We start from the raw sequence: 18,043 nt of genomic DNA on the forward strand, positions 1-18,043 counted from the left end.
ATCAAAAAAGAGCTGAGACAGCTATGCTAATATCAGGCAAAATATACTTTAAGCAAAAAATGTTACTCACAACAAAGAAGGACATTTTATAAATATTTAAATCTGTCAGTAACATGTAACAATTAGATCTTAGAGCCTTAAGATCTAACTTAAGTAAATGAAGCAAAATGTGGCAGACTAAAAGGATTTGCAAATAATTTTACAATAACAATTGCAAACTTTAACTCTATAATGGCTAGAACAAATGGGAAGAAAATGCAGGGTATAAAAGACTTGATTGACATATAAACCAACTAGACCTAAAAGACCTCTACAGAACATTCCACATAACAATGGAATATGCACTCTTGTCAAATATGCAAAGAATATATGTTAAGTTGTAATAGATGCCTCAGTAAGTTTTAAAAGATTTAACTCATACAAAACAAGTTTTTTACCATAATAAAAGTAGAAAACATATAGTGCTCAGGCACTATAAGCTAGGTTTGTAGCTAGTTCTTGGTGTTCTCCTGTTGAACATTTCAACAGACAATTTCACAGAACAACAAAATGAGACAAAGCTACTCTATGACCCTGATTAATTGTTATAAAGACAAGCCTGCCCCCAAAACATTTCTAAATACAGACAAAAACTTGAACATTATCTAAACCACAAGGCTAGCTGAACATTCTATCACAGTTGTATGTCTATCATATTAACATGATTGATATAAGTGGTTGCTGCATCTTTAGAAATTTGGATTTTGCCTCTGTCCAGTCTTCCTTTCTCCTAGGTAAGAGATTTGTTATGAATACAGATAATTCTTTCCACTTCCTGAAGGTCTCTTTAACCAAGTCCACTTTCTTAACCCCCCAAAATTATATGTCAAAAACTCAAACCTCTAAATCCTTTCCAGCCCCCTTCTACTGAGATGCCACATGAATTTACATAGTGTGTGTTCTCCGTTATAGTAATAAGTTATTAACCCAATTTGTTTAACCACAGGCATGTTTCTGCTGGTGTTTGTTTGGAGGTGATTAACAGTGTGAGTATAGAAAGGCATAAATTATCTTAGGAAATACAGAAAAAGCCAAATGCTAAAGAGTATGTAACAGAATCTTCGAGATATATATATATATATATATGTTATATATTACACATTGTAGGTTATAATTAATAGTCATTTAAGAGAAATAAAATAAGCATAGACAACTACAGGAAGTTTTTCTTTCCTAGCTCAACAGAAGTTGATCATTTCTTCTACAATATAGATGGAAAGGCAGTTAATACAAATTTGTGATATGTCAATTTTAAATAATTGATAATTTACAAAAAATAGCTTTTTAAATTTTTATATATTTTAAAATAATGTCAACTACTGACATTGTGAGTTTTTCTATATTAAAAATTATTCATCTTTTTCTCTTAAACTATTGCCAGATATTTCAGAATTGTCTTTAAATGAAATAACCTGTCTACTGTTAATCAATCTGGATCTTATATCCTGCTTTAGTCACCCAAAATAAGAATATCTTTGACAAAATATTTGTCAAAACCCTTACATGCTTGAGATGATCTGAAATCATCAACTGTAATCACAAGACATGATAGTGTATGAGTTATTTTAGAGGACACTCTGAAGTCATTTTGATTTATCCCTGAAAAAATAATCATCTAAGTAAATTTGCATTCAATTAATCTGCTTCTGTGACAAGAAGAAAATCATTCTAGTCACAGTACACCTGGTTTTGCATCTACTTGAGATACCTGGAGTTTACCAGACAAGTTGAAAATGAAAACTATTTTATCAATATGTATTTGGTTATTAAACTTTTGGAATATTAGCAATAGTTATTCAGAATTTATATTTAGAGCTTATTTCTCACCTAGAAACTAATACAGTTGGATTGGGGAAAATGTGGACTAATTAATGTAAAACTGATCAATAATTCAGTGAAAGTAATCTAAACTCATGATAATCTCCAGGTAATAAACTGAAAGTTTTAATTCAACATACACATGAAGGAGTCATATGGTTGTACTCATTTTACATGAATGATCCAAAACACTGAGATGACAAAGGCATGTTTTGAAGAAGTAAATGCATTTGTAACATGTGTCAGATCTGGACATTGCACTTCCAAGTTCAATCTTGTTTATAACTTTTGGACACACATTTCAAATAAATGTTGACACTATCTTGTCAGGAAATGTCTCTTCATCTTGAGATTATTATTTTAATTAATAGATGAAAAGTGAAAATAATGCTGGCATTACCCTAGGGCACTGAATACTCCAAGTAATTTTATGAAGGAAACAATAAATACATTACTCACTGATTGCTATTGTAGATGTCAGTACAGTTGGAATTGTTCTTACAAGTATTCATTTTGCAGTCATTGGATTCTTGTTCACAAAAACTTCCTTCCCAACCAGGTAAGCAGACACATTGGTAGCTCTAAAGGAATATGAAAATTATACAACCTTTAGGTTATTTCTTGCTATTAAGCCTATAATACAGTTATTATTTCTGGCTATTTTGATCCCTGTCAATTTATGTCTATTTTAATTCTTACAGAATGGTAATACTTCCCCAAAATTACTTTTACCACAGATTAAAAACTATGTGAACAGTTTCTTAAGTATTTAATTCAATAAAAATAAATATGTATTATGTTCTGGACATAAAACTCTTGGTTTTGTTAAATATCTTAATATAAAAACAGTGTATTAGTAATATGAGGCTAGTGATGGTGTAAAACTAAATAACTAAATACATAACTCAGCAAGTAGCTCACGAGTTAAAAAAATATATAACTACAACAAATGAACCTTCTGACTGTTTTGTGGCATTATTTACAAATAATCTATGTCAATACAGTCAACTGAAGCTGCTAAACTTTGAATAGCGTTTTTCTAAGAAATAGAGTAGGCCAATAACAATATTCAGAATACTAAAACTCAAAATACTAAAATACTTTTCCAGGATTGGGAAAACAAAAACATCTTAAAGTACTGTGGGGCAATAATTTCTATATTTGAAATACTTTCAAAGAACAGGGCTCTTGTAAAAAATAAAATTTGGGCTTTTACATTTAAAGATTCTAGATTTAGAATAATGAAAAATACTAAAATCAATGTTAGCTGTTTTCTTAATATTCACTCTTTCATATAGTAGCCACTAGCCACATGTGGTTATAGAGCATTGACATGTGATTACTATCAAATGAATTTGAAGATTTAGTGTGAAAAAAGGATATAAAGCACTTTACTAATAATTTTATTACTTACGTTATAATGGTAATGATTTGAATATAAAGAGTTAGACAAAACATATTAAAATTAACTTCTTTTAACTTTTTCTATTGTGGCTGTTAGAAAATTTAAAACACACACACACACAGGTCTCATTACTTTTCTCTGAGACAGAGCTGTGCTAGGTGATGGCAACCCAGTTTCTCTACTTGCAAATATAGTTAAGAAATCTATCTAGTTAGATGCACATGTATGAAAAGCAGGAGCTCTCTCAGATTAAGGAATCTCTTGTACTTTAATACATATAGCTTCTTGAGAGGTCTGGCACCTAACAGATGTTTAATACATGTTGGATGAACACATGAAAAAGAATAAATATGATAGTAAAAGAAAAAGCTGAAGTAACCAGGATGGATTTCAAAAGGATTCTATGTTTGCTAGAAGTGAATAGAAATTTGTTTTGAGCATTGCAGTCAAACAACATCTTAATCAGAGAAACAAATAAATTCATGCGCCATGTATTTTCATTTAGGTTACAATAATTCAAATGTATGAGCAGTGCCACTGAATATTCTGCTTTGGTTTAATAGGGTCAATTGGTTTGCTAAGGCTTGTGAGCAGCTGAAAAGCAGAGAGGGATGAGAGCCACCACATTGTCAACTCTGGGTTTTATTCTTGACATATGTGTTAATTCTCCAGGTTACTCATTAATACTATTCATGGTTTGCTGGATGTTTGCAGTAATTTTTTTCATGCATTGTGGCCCCTACATTGTTAATGTTCTCAATGAGTTCGGTTACATTTGGAAAGTTTTCACTTATTGTATTTGGCTTATTATTTTTCCTTCCCTTTTTAGTAAGCATTGATAAAAGACTTACAAGAAATTTGGCATAATGATTATATTTATTTGAAATGGAGGCAATTCTATAGTAAGCAAGGCAAGTAAGTGTCTGCTGTAGGTAAATGCAGAGAACTACACAATTCAGTGATGAAACATGCATAAGTCTGTGAGACAATGAGATGCCCTGTTCACTTTCTACAATGTATGAAACATCTTTGTGAAGACAAAAACACAAGTCTACTATTGATTTATATTTTGACATCTCAGTAATAATTTGAAATTAACGTGACAAGTGAGTCAAAAGCCAATCAAATATCTTTTCCATTAAAGCCATACATTCCTTAAAAGCTAATAATTATTGGTATTCTTGATGACTTAATAATTAGTAGAAAATTATCATCAATTTAATGGTATAATTATCATTAAAGTGTAAGGTACAACAGCAGTGATCTCTAGATATGATAAAATCTGTACAAAAAGGAAATATTAAAAAATGAGGAAAATATGGGTTTTAAATAATTAAACATTACAAATATAAATTTTGAAGAAAGCAGAAATGAATGTGAACTAGAAATAACCCAGAGTTCAAGTATTTCTATTCATCCGTTGCTAACTTAATTCAGAAGCATTTTTCTGAATTTAGACACTCTTTGTACAAGGTACTTTGCCATTCAACGTTGAAAAGTTAATTAATTCCAGTAATTTAAAATAACAGTTAAAGGTAAAATACTATTTTTTAAATCATATTACCAAAAACCATATTGTACAAAAATAACATCAAGAGAGTAACCACAGATTTAGGAACCTCTCCAGACCAATGTTGGATAAGTACAAAGAAAACACATTGAGGAAGAATGAAAGATGAGGAGTAAATTTTAAAAGCAACTGAGGAATAAAGACACATTACCTTCAAGCAGCCAAAGACTAACATCTTATTTCCCAATAGTAGAAGCAAGAACCTAGTAACAAATATTCTAATGTAGTGAAAGAAAATAACTAGGAATGAAAGAAAATAACTATCAACCTAAAAATCTATGGCCAGTAGAAAATACCCTTTTGGGGAAAGGAGAATAAACACATTTTTAGAGAACTGACAGCTGAGAATTTACTGTAATGTTTAAGATTGTGGGTATCTGGTGACAACCAGCCAGGATTTCAACTATGCTCTGAGAATTATTTACTATGTAATTATAAGCATGTTGTTTAATCTCAAGGAACATCATAAATAATGGTACCTGGTTGATAAGGGTATGAGGATTAAATGAGTACCTAATATAGAACTTCATATGATATCTGACCTACAGTAAGAATCCAGTCAATTTTAACTAAAACGTTCTTAACTAAAACGTTCTACTGGCCTGAGATCATGACCTGAGCTGAAATCAAGAGTCAGACTCTTAACAGACTGAGTCACTTAGTCCCTCTGAAAATGTTCTTTTATCCAGTGAATTTTCAGGTAGTCTGAACTGTGCCTCAGTCTCTGATTCCTGCTTCTTTGACATTTTTCCACCTGGAATACTTTTGCTTACTTCCTGCAAACCCATCTTTCCAAAGTTTATTCTTCCCTCAAGGTTAAAATGTCACATTCTAACTGAACCATGATCATTTCCTATGGTATACTTTCCTCTCTCACAATTTCTATATTATCTTTTTTTGATACTTTTAAAGTACATGAGTTACTCATATACATATTCTGTTTTCCACTTAGTACTTATGATATCTAAAAATATTTTATTGTTTTTGTCTAATGTAAAATATAAATAAAAACATAAATTGTAAGAAGGCATGAACTAATGTTTTTTGTTCAGTTATCATCAACATTTGGAATACTGTTGATATCAGATGAAAAGAATGAATATTAGAACATAAGATATATATGATAGTAATTAGTAATAATATAGTCATAGTGAATATTTTGTTTAGGAACTTTTTAGATATTAAATCATCTCATTTTCCTAACAAGAAAAAGTATATTTTAAAATACCTTTAAATAAACCTTCATATAAATGTTTAACAAAAAACCATTTCTATAACTAAGAATTGGAAATTCCAATAAAAGAAAATAGGATTAGTTCGACTATAAAAAAGTGCTTATATATTCAGATCATTATATTTGACTCAATCTTAGTCACATAACTTATCTTACAAAAAATATTTCCTGTGTAAAACTTACTTTTAGATTCCTGAAAATGTAGATACACACCAAAAGAATAAAAATAACATTTTTAAATTGTGGTCTTTTTCTGGAACATTATTCATATCTAGGCAAAAGAACAAAGATTTCTTTTTTCATTAATAAAATTTTTAAAAAATAAAGTAAAATTCATAATAAATTCAGTCCTTGTAACAATAAAGAGCTCTCAGGGGGAGGAGCAAGATGCCAAAGGAGTAGGAGACCTAAGAATCACCAAGTCCCAGGAGTTCAGCTAGATAGTTATCAAACCATTCTGAACACCTACAAACTCAATAGGAGATCAAAGAGAAGCAGAACAGTAATTCTAGGAACAGAAAAGCAACCACTTTCTGGAAAGCAAGATGTGCAGAAAAGTGAATCCAAGGTGATATACAGGAAGATAGTCCTCAGGGGGAGGAGCCGGCTCATGGCAGGGCCTTAGAGCAGTGGAGCACAAAATCATGACTTTTAGAAGTCTGCTCCACTAAGGGACATCCCCAGAGGCTAAGCAGGGGGTGGAGCCCTTGAGGAAATAGTGTGGTCTCAGGACCTGTGGGGTCACAAAAAGACCAGTCGTGTCTAAGTGTGGCAGAACTCCCAGGTGTTGGAGTGGGGAAGCCAGGTGCACAGATGGAACCTAGGAGTGGGCTTTCAGATCAGGATTATCTTAAACTGTGAACCAAGACACAGGTGGACCACTACTCTTTAAGGAGGGATGCCACAAGTGGGACATCTGGGGAGATTCCCTCCTTCTTCCTCCAGGAGGAGCCGTGCAGAAGTGCATTGCAGGAATCTGCTGGGTTTGGAGACTCCACACAGGGCCGTGCACTAAAGACAGAAATGCTTCACCACAGACTGGATGAGCACAAAATGCAGGCGGAGACCAGGAAGATGGGAGTGATTGACTGCTTTTCTTTGAGGGCACATTGAGAAGTGGGGCCACAAGCTCTCAGCTTGGCCAGGCTGGAAATTGGGAGGCTGCCATTTTCATTCTCCTCCCCCAAAGCTATATAGAAAGTGTTCAGGGAACAAAAGCTACTGAGAGCAAAACCAAGTAGATTACTTAGCCTGGCCCTTGGCCAGGGTGGTGTAATTCTGCCTCAGGCAAAGACCTTCAAGAATCATTGCAACAGGCCCCTCCCCCAGAAGAGAAACAAGAACATCCGGCCATGACCAAGCTTGGGATACAATTTCTTCTAACAGATCAAAATAACACTAAATATAACCTAAATCTAGTGCATGGCTTAGCTCTAGTCTCCAGCCTGATTACATCTTTCCTTTTTTTTCCCTTTTTTCAACCAACTTCTTATCAATTCCTTTTTTAGAATCTTTTTAAACTTTCATCTTTACAGTCATATTCCATCCCTTCGTCATGTTTACCCTTATTTTTGTGTATGTGTGTGTATATATATATATATATATATATATATTGCTTTCTTTAAAAACTTTTGGAGGCAGTTTCTTCTAACAGACCAAAATTCATCCAAAATCAAGTATGTGCCTCTGTTCTATTCTCCCCCTACTCCTGATTCTGGGTCTCTTCTGAATTGGCTAGTGTATATTTTTCTGAGGTCATTCTTACACTTTTAGTGTTTTGTTCTCTCATTCATCTATTTTTATGTGGATAAATTGACAAGGTGGAAGAACTTACCTCAAATAAAAAAAAGAACAAGAGACAGTACCAATGGCTAGGGACCTAATCAATATGGACATTAGTAAGATGTCTGATCTTGAGTTCAGAATGATGATTATCAAGGGGCTAGTTGGGCTCAAAAAAGGCATTGGAATACTAGAGAATTCCTTTCTGGAAAAATAAAATCACTTTCTGGAGACAGAAAAACTAAAATCTAATCAAGTTGAAATAAAAAAAAAAGCTATTAATAAGGTGCAATAAAAAATGGAGGCTCTTACTGTTAGGATAAATGAGGCAGAAGAGAGAATTAATGATATAGAAGACCAAATGACAGAGAATAAATAAGCTGAGAAAAAGAGAAACAAACAACTACTGGACCACCAGGGGAGAAATCGAGAGATAAATGATACTAAAAAATGAAACAATATTAGAATAATTGGGATCCCAGAAGAAGAAGAAGAAAGAGAGATGGGGCAGAAGGTATAATGGAGCACATTATAGTATAGAATTTCCCTAATATAGCAAAGGGAAAAAGCATCAAAATCCAGGAGGCACTGAGAACCCCCTTCAAAATTAATTAAAATAGGTCCACACCCTGTCATCTAATGGTAAAACTTACAAGTATCAGTGACAAAGAGAAAATCCTGAAAGCAGCTCGGGACAAGAGGTCTGTAACATATCTTGGTAGAAATATTAAATTGGCAGCAGACCTATGCACAGATACCTGGCAGGCCTGAAAGGACTGGCATGGTATATTAGGAGCATTAAATGAGAAAAATATGCAGCCAATTATACTACATCTAGCTAGGCTATCATTGAAAATAGAAGAAGAGATAAAAAGCTTCCAGGACAAATAAAAACTAAAAGAATTCATAAACACCAAACTAGCCCTACAGGAAATATTGAAAGGGCTCCTCTAAGCAAAGAGAGACCCTAAAAGTAGTAGACCAGAAATAAACAGCAACAATATACAGTAACACTCAACTTACAGGCCAAACAATGGCACTAAATTCATATCTTTCAATAGTTACCCTGAATGTAAATGGGCTAAATGCCCAATCAAAAGACATGGGGTATCAGAATGGATAAAAACAAAAAAACAAAAAAACAAAAAAACAAGATCCATCAATATGCTCTCTATGGAAACTCATGTTAGACCCAAAGACACCTCTATATTCAAAATGACAGGAGAAAAACAATTTACTATGCTAACGGACAACAAAAGAATGCTGGGGTGGCAATCTTTATATCAGACAGATTAGATGTTAAGCCAAAGACTATAAGAGATGAGGAAGGACACTACATCATATTTAAAGGGTCTGTCCAACAAGAAGATCTAACAATTTAAAATATCTATGCCCCTAACATGGAAGCAGCTAATTATATAAACCAATTAATAACAAAATCAAAGAAACACATCAACAATAATACAATAATAGTAGAGGACATTAAAACCCACCACCACTGAAATGGACAAGCAAAGATCAACAAAGAAATAAAGGCTTTATATGAAATGCTGGACCAGATGGACACCACGATATATTCAGAACATTCCATCCCAAAGCAACAGAATACACATTATTCTCTACTGCACATGGAACATTCTCCAGAACAGATCACATCCTGGTCTCAACCAGTACCAAAAGACTGTGATCATTCCCTGCATATTTTCAGAATGCTTTGAAACTAGAATTAACCACAAAAAGAAAGTTGGAAAGAACTCAAATACATGGAGGCTAAGGAGCATCCTACTAAAGAATGAATGAATCAACCAGGAAATTAAGGGAAATTTTTTTTTAAAAAATCATGGAAACGAATGAAAATGAAAACACAAGTATTCAAAATATTTGGGACCCAGCAAAGGCAGTCCTGAGAAGAAAGTATATAGTGATAAAAGCCTTTCTTAAGAAACAAGATAGTCTCAAATACGCAACCTAACCCTACACCACAAGGAGCTAGAGAAAGAACAGGAAAGAAAGCCTAAACCCAGCACAAGAAGAGAAATCATAAAGATCAGAGCAGAAATCAATGAAATAGAAACCAAAATAAACAAAACAGATCAATGAAACAAGCAGCTGGTTCAGTGAAAGAATTAATAAGATTGATAAACCCCTGGCCAGACTTAACAAAAAGAAGAGAGAAAGGACCCAAATCAATAAAATCATGAATGAAAGAGGAGAGATCACAACCAACACCAAATAAATACAAACTATTATAAGAACATATTATGAGCAACTATAAACCAGCAAATTTGACAATTTGGAAGAAATGGATACATTTCTAGAGACCTGTAAACTATCAAAACCGAACCAGGAAGAAATAGAAAACCCGAACAGACCCATAACTGGTAAGGAGATTGAAACAGTCATTAAAAATATCCCAACAAAGAAGACCCCAGGGCCACACTGCTTCCCAGGGGAATTCTGAAAAACATTTAAAGAAGAATTAATTCCTATTCTCCTGAAACTGTTCCAAAAAATAGAAATGGAAGTGAAAGAGCCAAACTCATTTTATGAGGCCTGCATGACCTTGATCCCAAAACCAGACAAAGACCCCATTAAGGAGAATTACAGAGTAATATCCTTGATGAACATGGATGTGAAAATTCTCACCAAAATACTAGCCAAAAGTATCCAAGAGTATATTAAAACAATTATCCACCATGACCACGTGGGATTTATTCCTGGGCTGCAAGGATGGTTCAACATCCACATATTAATAAATGTGATACAATACATTAATAAAAGAAAGAACAAACCCATATGATACTCTCAGTAGATGCTGAAAAAGCATTTGACAAACAACAGCATACTTTCTTAGTTAAAACTCTTCACAGTGTAGGCATAGAGGGTTCATACCTTGATATCATCAAAGCCATTTATGATAAACCCACAGTGAATATCATTCTCGATGGGAAAAAACTGAGAGCATTCCCCTAAGGTCAGGAAAACATGGCAGGGATGTGCACTATCAACACTGCTATTCGACATAGTACTACTAGAAGTCCTAGCCTCAGGAATCAGACAATGAAAAGAAATTAAAAGCATCCAAATCAGCAAAGGAAAAGTTAAACTATTACTCTTGGCAGTTGATATGATACTTTATGTGGAAAACCAAAAAGATTCTACTCCAAAAGTGCTAGAACTCATATAGGAATTCAGTAAAGTGTCAGGATATAAAATCAATGCACGGAAATCAGTTGCATTTCTATACACCAAAAGCAAGACAGAAAAAAAGAGAAACTAAGGAGTCAATCTCATTTACAATTGCACTCTAAACCGTACAATACCTAGGAATAAACCTAACCAAAGAGGCAAAGAATCTATACTCAGAAAACTATAAAGTACTCATGAAAGAAGTTGAAGGAGGCACAAAGAAATAGAAAAACGTTCCATATTCTTGGATAGGAAGAACAAATATTGTGAAAATGTCTATGCTACCTAAAGCAATCTACACATTTAACACAATCCCTATCAAAATACTATCATTTTTTTAATAAATGGAATAATCCTAAAATGGAACAAAAAAAAGACCCTGAATAGTCAGAGGAAAAAGAAAACCAAAATTGGCAGCATCACAGTTCCAGAATTTAGGCTCATTACAAAGCAGTAATCATCAAGACAATATAGTAGTGGCACAAAAACAGACACATAGATCAATGGAACAGAATAAAAAGCCCAGAAATAGACCCTCATCTCTATGGTCAACTAATCTTCAACAAAGCAGGAAACAATGTCCAATGAAAAAAAGATGGTCTCTTCAACAAATGGTGTTGGGAAAACTGGATAGCCACATGCAGAAGAATGAAACTGGACCATTTCCTTACACCGCACACAAAAATAGACTCCAAATGGATGAAAGACCTCAATGTGAGACATGAATCCATCAAAATCCAAGAGGAGAACACAGACAGCAACCTCTTTAGCCTCAGCCACAGCAACTTCTTAGAAACATAGCCAAAGTCAAGGGATGCAAGGATAAAAATGAACAACTAGACTTCATTAAAATCAAAAGCTTTTACATAGCAAAGGAAACAGTCAACAAAACCAAAAGACAACTGACATAATGGAATAAGATATTTGGAAATGAGATATTAGATAAAGGGCTAGTATCCAACATCTATAAAGAACTTATCAAACTCAACACCCAAAGAAAAAATAATTGAATCAAGAAATGGGTGGCTCAGTGGGTTAAGCCGCTGCCTTAGGCTCAGGTCATGATCTCAGGATCCTGGGATCGAGTCCCACATCGGGCTCTCTGCTCAGCAAGGGGCCTACTTCCCTTCCTGCCTCTCTGCCTACTTGTGATTTCTCTCTGTCAAATAAATAAATAAAATCTTAAAAAAAAAAAAAAAGAAATGGGCAGAAGACATGAACAGACATTCAGACATTTCTGCAAGGAAGACATCCAAATGGACAATAGGTACATTAAAAAGTGCTCCAGATCACCTGGAATTAGGGAAATACAAATCAAAACCACAGTGAGATACCACCTCACATCTGTCAGAATGGCTAAAATCAACAAGTCTGGAAATGATAGATATTGGCAAGGATGCAGAGAAAGGAGAACCCTCTCCCACACTGTTGGTTGGAATGCAAACTGGTGTAACTGCTCTGGAAAACAGCATGGAGTTTCCTCAGAAAGTTAAAAACTAGTGCTTCCCTATGACCCAGCAATTGCACTACTGGGTATTTACCCTGAAGATACAAATGAGTAATCCAAAGGGGCACTTGCACCCAAATGTTTATAGTAGCAATGTCCACAATAGCCAAAGTATAGAAAGAACCTAGATGTCCATCAGCAGAGTAATGGATAAAGAAGATGTAAGCACACACACACACACACACACACACACACACACACACACACACAGGAATACTATGCAGCCATCAAAAATGAATTCTTGCCATTTGCAATGACATGGATGGAACTAGAGGGCATTATGCTAAGCAAAATAAGTCAATTAGAGAAAGACAATTATCATACGATCTCTCTGATATGAGGAATTTGAGAGGCAGGGTGGGGTTCGTGGGGTGTACTAAGGAAAAAATGAAACAAGATCAACTGGGGAAGGAGATAAACTATAAGAGACTCTTCATCTCAGGAAACAATCTGAGGGTTACTGGGGGGTGTTGGGGGGAGGGTTGAGGTGGCTCTGTTATGGACATTGGGGAGAGTATGTGCTATGGTGTGTTGTGAATTGTGTAAGGCTGATGTTTCAGAGACCTGTACCTCTGAAGCAAATAATACATTATATGTTAATAAAAAAAAAATGCTCTCAAAAAAGAAAATGAGTTCTGCCTATTGACTCATAGTCTATTTCCTGTTAATGTTATCTTTAGAATTCATTTTAATCTACAAAAACTTATAAGATTGGCTATACACACAAAGACTGCAAAATACTATATATAATGATACTCAGGACTAGATATAATATAGTAATATTTATTAAAAACAACCAGATCTATGTTAATATGATTTCTTTGAACTATAGAAAGTGATTTATCTTGGTGCTTTAAGTCTAAAGTGAAGTAATATGTACTATTCTGACAGAAAGTTAATGGGATATTTAAAAACAATTTCTGCAAAAAGTTATAAATGCTGAATTTGATTGAACATATTTTGAAATAATGCAATGAAAATACATGTTAAATTGAGTGGTACTTTCAAGGCCGAACTCTTTTAGAAAAACACAGTTTCTTTAACTTGGGGAAATGTAATAGATAAAGAGAATGAAAAGCTACATGTTAGATGTGAATGTTGATAGGGCATAAATCAAACTATATTGACCTTTTAAAAACACTTTCTAAAGGAAGTAAAAACCTGTAATAAACTCATTCATTGTTTTCATATAAAGGTTTTTGATTAGTAATAAGAAAAGCAGATTAGTATTAGTGCCTATTCCAAATGAGGAAATGTCTTTAGGTACAAAGTTCCACTTTCCTTACAATTAGTTCTTTTTCATTATAATTGATTCATTATAATTTCATTCTCTTATTGAATGTACTACCTTAGTAAACAATTTGTAATCCTTTCCAAAAGTTTTTCTTACCTGTAATATTTTCTTTTTCCCATTTTTTTAAAAGATTTTATTTATTTATATGAGAGAGAGAAAAGCAGTCAGGAGGGGCAGAGAGCAGGAGCAGTGGGAGGAGCACAGGGAGAAGCAGACTCCCTGTTGAGCAGGAATCCCAATTTGGGGCTTGATCCTAGGATCCAGGCATCATTACCTAAGCTGAAGGCAGGTACTTAACTAGCCACTGATGTGTCCCACCCTTAATATTTTTTTTTTCTTTCCTTTTTCTTCCTCCCTCTCTCTCTCTTTTTTTCCTCTTCTTTTTTTTTCTTTTCTTTCTTTCATTCATTCTTTTTCTTTCTTTTCTCTCTTTCCTTCTCTGCTTCTCTCCTTCCTTCTCACCTTTCCTGCCTTTCTTCTCTCCTCTTTTTAAGAATATGTTTAAAACTAGACTAAATGGGCTTAGGCTACCAGTACCAGAACTTTATTCTTTACCAATAATACAGCTACCATGGGAAAACAACTAATCTGTCTTCAAACACGTTTCTAGCATCCTGAATACTGATTTCCATATTGATTCAATTTGACAATTGGAGATATAGTCTATTACCCAAAGCTTTATCCCCAGGACATATATAATATGTAAGAACACAAAAACTGTAATCTTCTGAAAGAGATCACAAACATAAAGATATGAAAATACGAGTGCAATTCTGCTTTAGATAGTGTAGATATTTGGGACAATTACTTCTTGGTCTAAAAGCCAAATGACAATGATAATGTGCATTATAAACTAAACGTCAGTTATTTTCCCGCATCAGGCTTTTTCTAAAATATTTCACAGAAAGGGAGCTGGGTGGCTTAGTCACGGAGACTCCTGGTTTTGGCTCAGGTCATGATCTAAGGATCTTGAGATCCAGCCCCAGATTGGCCCCACACTGGGTGGGGAGTCTGCTTGGGATTCTAGCCCCACTCCCTCTCCCTGTGGTCCTCCCACTGTTCACATCTCTCTCTCTCAAATAAATAGAATCTTAAAAAATATTTTACAGAAAGATAATATACAGTTCCTTTTCTCATATGGTTTTCTGGTACATTAGAAAGCCCACAAAATTTTAACATCTTTTACTACTGAAGGCTGTCTTAAAACATTAGATTATTTGGTCCAATGGTTTTAAAATATTTTACTAACTTTTAGTAGAAGCCCGCATACAAACATGAAAGTTTTCTATGGGAGGGAATGAAAGGAAATAAAGCAGCATAAAGCAGATCTGCTTTGAGTGAAGCAAGGAAAGAAGTTTTACCCATTTAGAGTCTTCACCACTCTCTCCCTTCCTCATCTGCCACTGAGGATATTATGAAGCCCCAATGAGTGTCCAAACCCACAGACTGAAGAACACTGAACCAACCAACCTACTTCATTTTTTAATCAAGAAACTGAACTCAGGGAGGTTAAATTAATTGTTCAAGCTACTATAACTAGCTGATGGCAAAACTGGAATTAGTACTCATGTCTCTTTATTCCCTCCCCAGTATTCCTAAATGTAGCTTTAAGAAATCAATTCAAAACATCTGGTAAATTAGTAAATTCAGATATATATTTTTTGAAATGTACCTTGAAACAACTTGAGAATTTTAAGGCAATCTTCAAATCATGTACATTGAATAATCCTCTTACATGAATCTCCATATTCTTTTTTTCTCTGTGTATCAGAAAGTTGCCAAATGATCTAATTTATACCAACATGCAAACAGCAGTAACCAATAATCATGACCCCTACTCTCATAATAGAGATGGCAACGGAGAAAGCCATGCTATTAACATTATAACTGATATTAATTGGTTCATAACCAATGTTGTAAACACACAGCTTGAACTGTAAACATATAAACTAAAGAGAACCACCCTGATTCTATGGGTTATTTTCAGGTTAGATATAGCAATGCTCATCCTCACTGAACTTGATAATGATAGAGAGCAGAGTGAGTAAAAAATCACTGCTTCAATTGAAGGATGCAGTCATGGGATATTTGCAGTTTCAGGATATATGTAAATCAGTGTGTCTGAAAGTTTTCAAACCACAAGTATGGAACTCAGTTCCAGTACAACAACCCCAAGGAAAATGACCAATCTAAAAAATTAGAAAAGTAAGCAAGGTTTTTTCACAGTAGCTATAGAAACAAGTACCAAACAAATAATGCAATATTGGCATGTTGTTTTATATAATTTCTAACACCCCTTTACAATAGATCATGGGACCACTTTGTGAAGTGAAATAAAATAATGAACATGAGATAATATAAAGGTATTTTGAATATGTTTTTAACCTGCTGATTTGTATTATGTATTATAAAACTTTGGCTCTTGTTAATTTTTATTTATCAGGATTTTCATTTTAAGTTCTGTAAAATTAGGTAGAGTTTTTTTACATTTAAACAGAAAGCATTTATATGCAACACTATATTATGTATAACACAATATGTTACATATTATTATAGACATATCTAACATATATGTAGATGCATATATACTATAAATTCTACATTATATGCATTTAATTGAATTTAATGCAATTTGAACATAAAGCTTATTTTCAGAGTTAAAGGAACAACTTTCAGCATATACCAAACGTTTAGTGTTTCTGTATTTTTTTTTCCTTTTTAAAACATAATTATTTCATAGCAATTGCCAAGAGGAATTCTAGCATATCACAGTTAGAAGAGCACTGATTAGAAAATCACAATATAAACTGGCTTTGTTTCTCATAACCTTAACGACTTGAATGCTTTGTATCGTATCAGTAGGTTATAATTTACTATCATAGTTTTATCACAGGCTGAAAAGCAATGTTTGCAGTAGAAATCAGTAGTAAGAAGGGTGAAAGAAGAACTCAGCCACAGGTGCTGTAACAGAGGAAGCAAAGGGCAGGAAGGTCTAGGACCCTGTAACAGTGGTTAGAAAAGAGTGGACTACAATTTCAAATATCCCTCCAATCCAGTAATAACTCTAAAAAGCAAATGTGTTACTCAAATTTAATAAATGATGAAAGCAAGCATTTTACAATTTAACATTATTGATTTGATCACTACTTCTCCTTCTCCTCAGGATAATCAAGGGATCCTTTTCTTCCTTTGTCGTCCCTCCCTCTTTCCTCCCTTGCTCTCTTCTTTTCTTCCTTCATCATCCCTCCCTCCCTTCCTTCTTTCCTCTCTCTTTTCCTTCCTTATTCCTTCCTCTGGAGTCAGGAAGTGAAGGCTTATGTTTTCATTCTCTCCACAACTAAATACTTTCTACATACATTAAACCACTTGTATTATTCACTTAACATGAATGAGTGAAAGACCCAAGAGGAGGAGGGGGAATTTGATTCTTGTCTAGAACGCTGCTACATATAGGCTATTGAGCCACACACCTAAGTTGATCATAAGTGGTCTTATGATCACTTATGTTTATAATCATGTATTATATAATATATGAAAAATAATATAAAATTTTAAGCAATTGACTCCAAATTTTAAGATAAAATAATTTTGTCTTAATGTAAAATAATATAAATATTTGTAAAATAATGTAAAATTTAAGCAATCATCTCAAAATTTTTTAAGAAAGATTTTATTTATTCATTTGACAGACAGAGATCACAAGTAGGCAGAAAGGCAGAAAGAGAGAGAGAGAAAGGATGAAGCAGGCTCCCCGCTGAGCAGACAGCCCAATGCAGGGCTCAATCCCAGGACCCTGGGATCATGACCCAAGCTGAAGGCAGAGGCTTTAACTCACTGAGCAACCCAGGCACCCTAATCATCTCAAAATTTTAAAACAAAAATAATTTGGAAGAATTTTTCATAGTACCTTCTGAAATTACTGTTGATGATTTCATCACTGATGATTTTTTCACTGATGTAGGTCTCAGGTTCTGCTCTTTTTCAATATAGTTTCCACATATTTAAATGCTTACTTTTTTCCTACTAGTTATGACTGAACATATATCACAAATCTAAATCTGTCCCCAGAAACTTTGGTATCACAAGAAATATCCATCCCCTCTCACATTTGACATTTCTCAACTATTAATTCAGGATGTAGCCCTTTAAGTCCACATCCCCAAAGAAATATTTTGCTCTTGGTCAATGGTGTTGTACGTATTTGT

At 34.0% G+C, this 18,043-nt stretch overlaps 1 protein-coding gene across 1 annotated transcript in view; it reads right to left on the reverse strand.

Annotated features, from left to right (window-relative positions):
• Positions 1 to 18,043, reverse strand: part of EYS (eyes shut homolog) — a gene marked incomplete at its 5' end in the record, with an annotated part of 1,535,590 nt that overhangs the window by 1,134,063 nt on the left and 383,484 nt on the right. Inside the window, 1 exon segment of the mRNA XM_082729457.1 lies at positions 2,317 to 2,438. Within this exon segment, the coding sequence (XP_082585583.1) occupies positions 2,317 to 2,438 (122 nt within the window).

This window comes from Mustela nivalis (assembly GCF_964662115.1).
Source record: "Mustela nivalis genome assembly, chromosome: 5".
NCBI lineage: Eukaryota > Metazoa > Chordata > Mammalia > Carnivora > Mustelidae > Mustela > Mustela nivalis.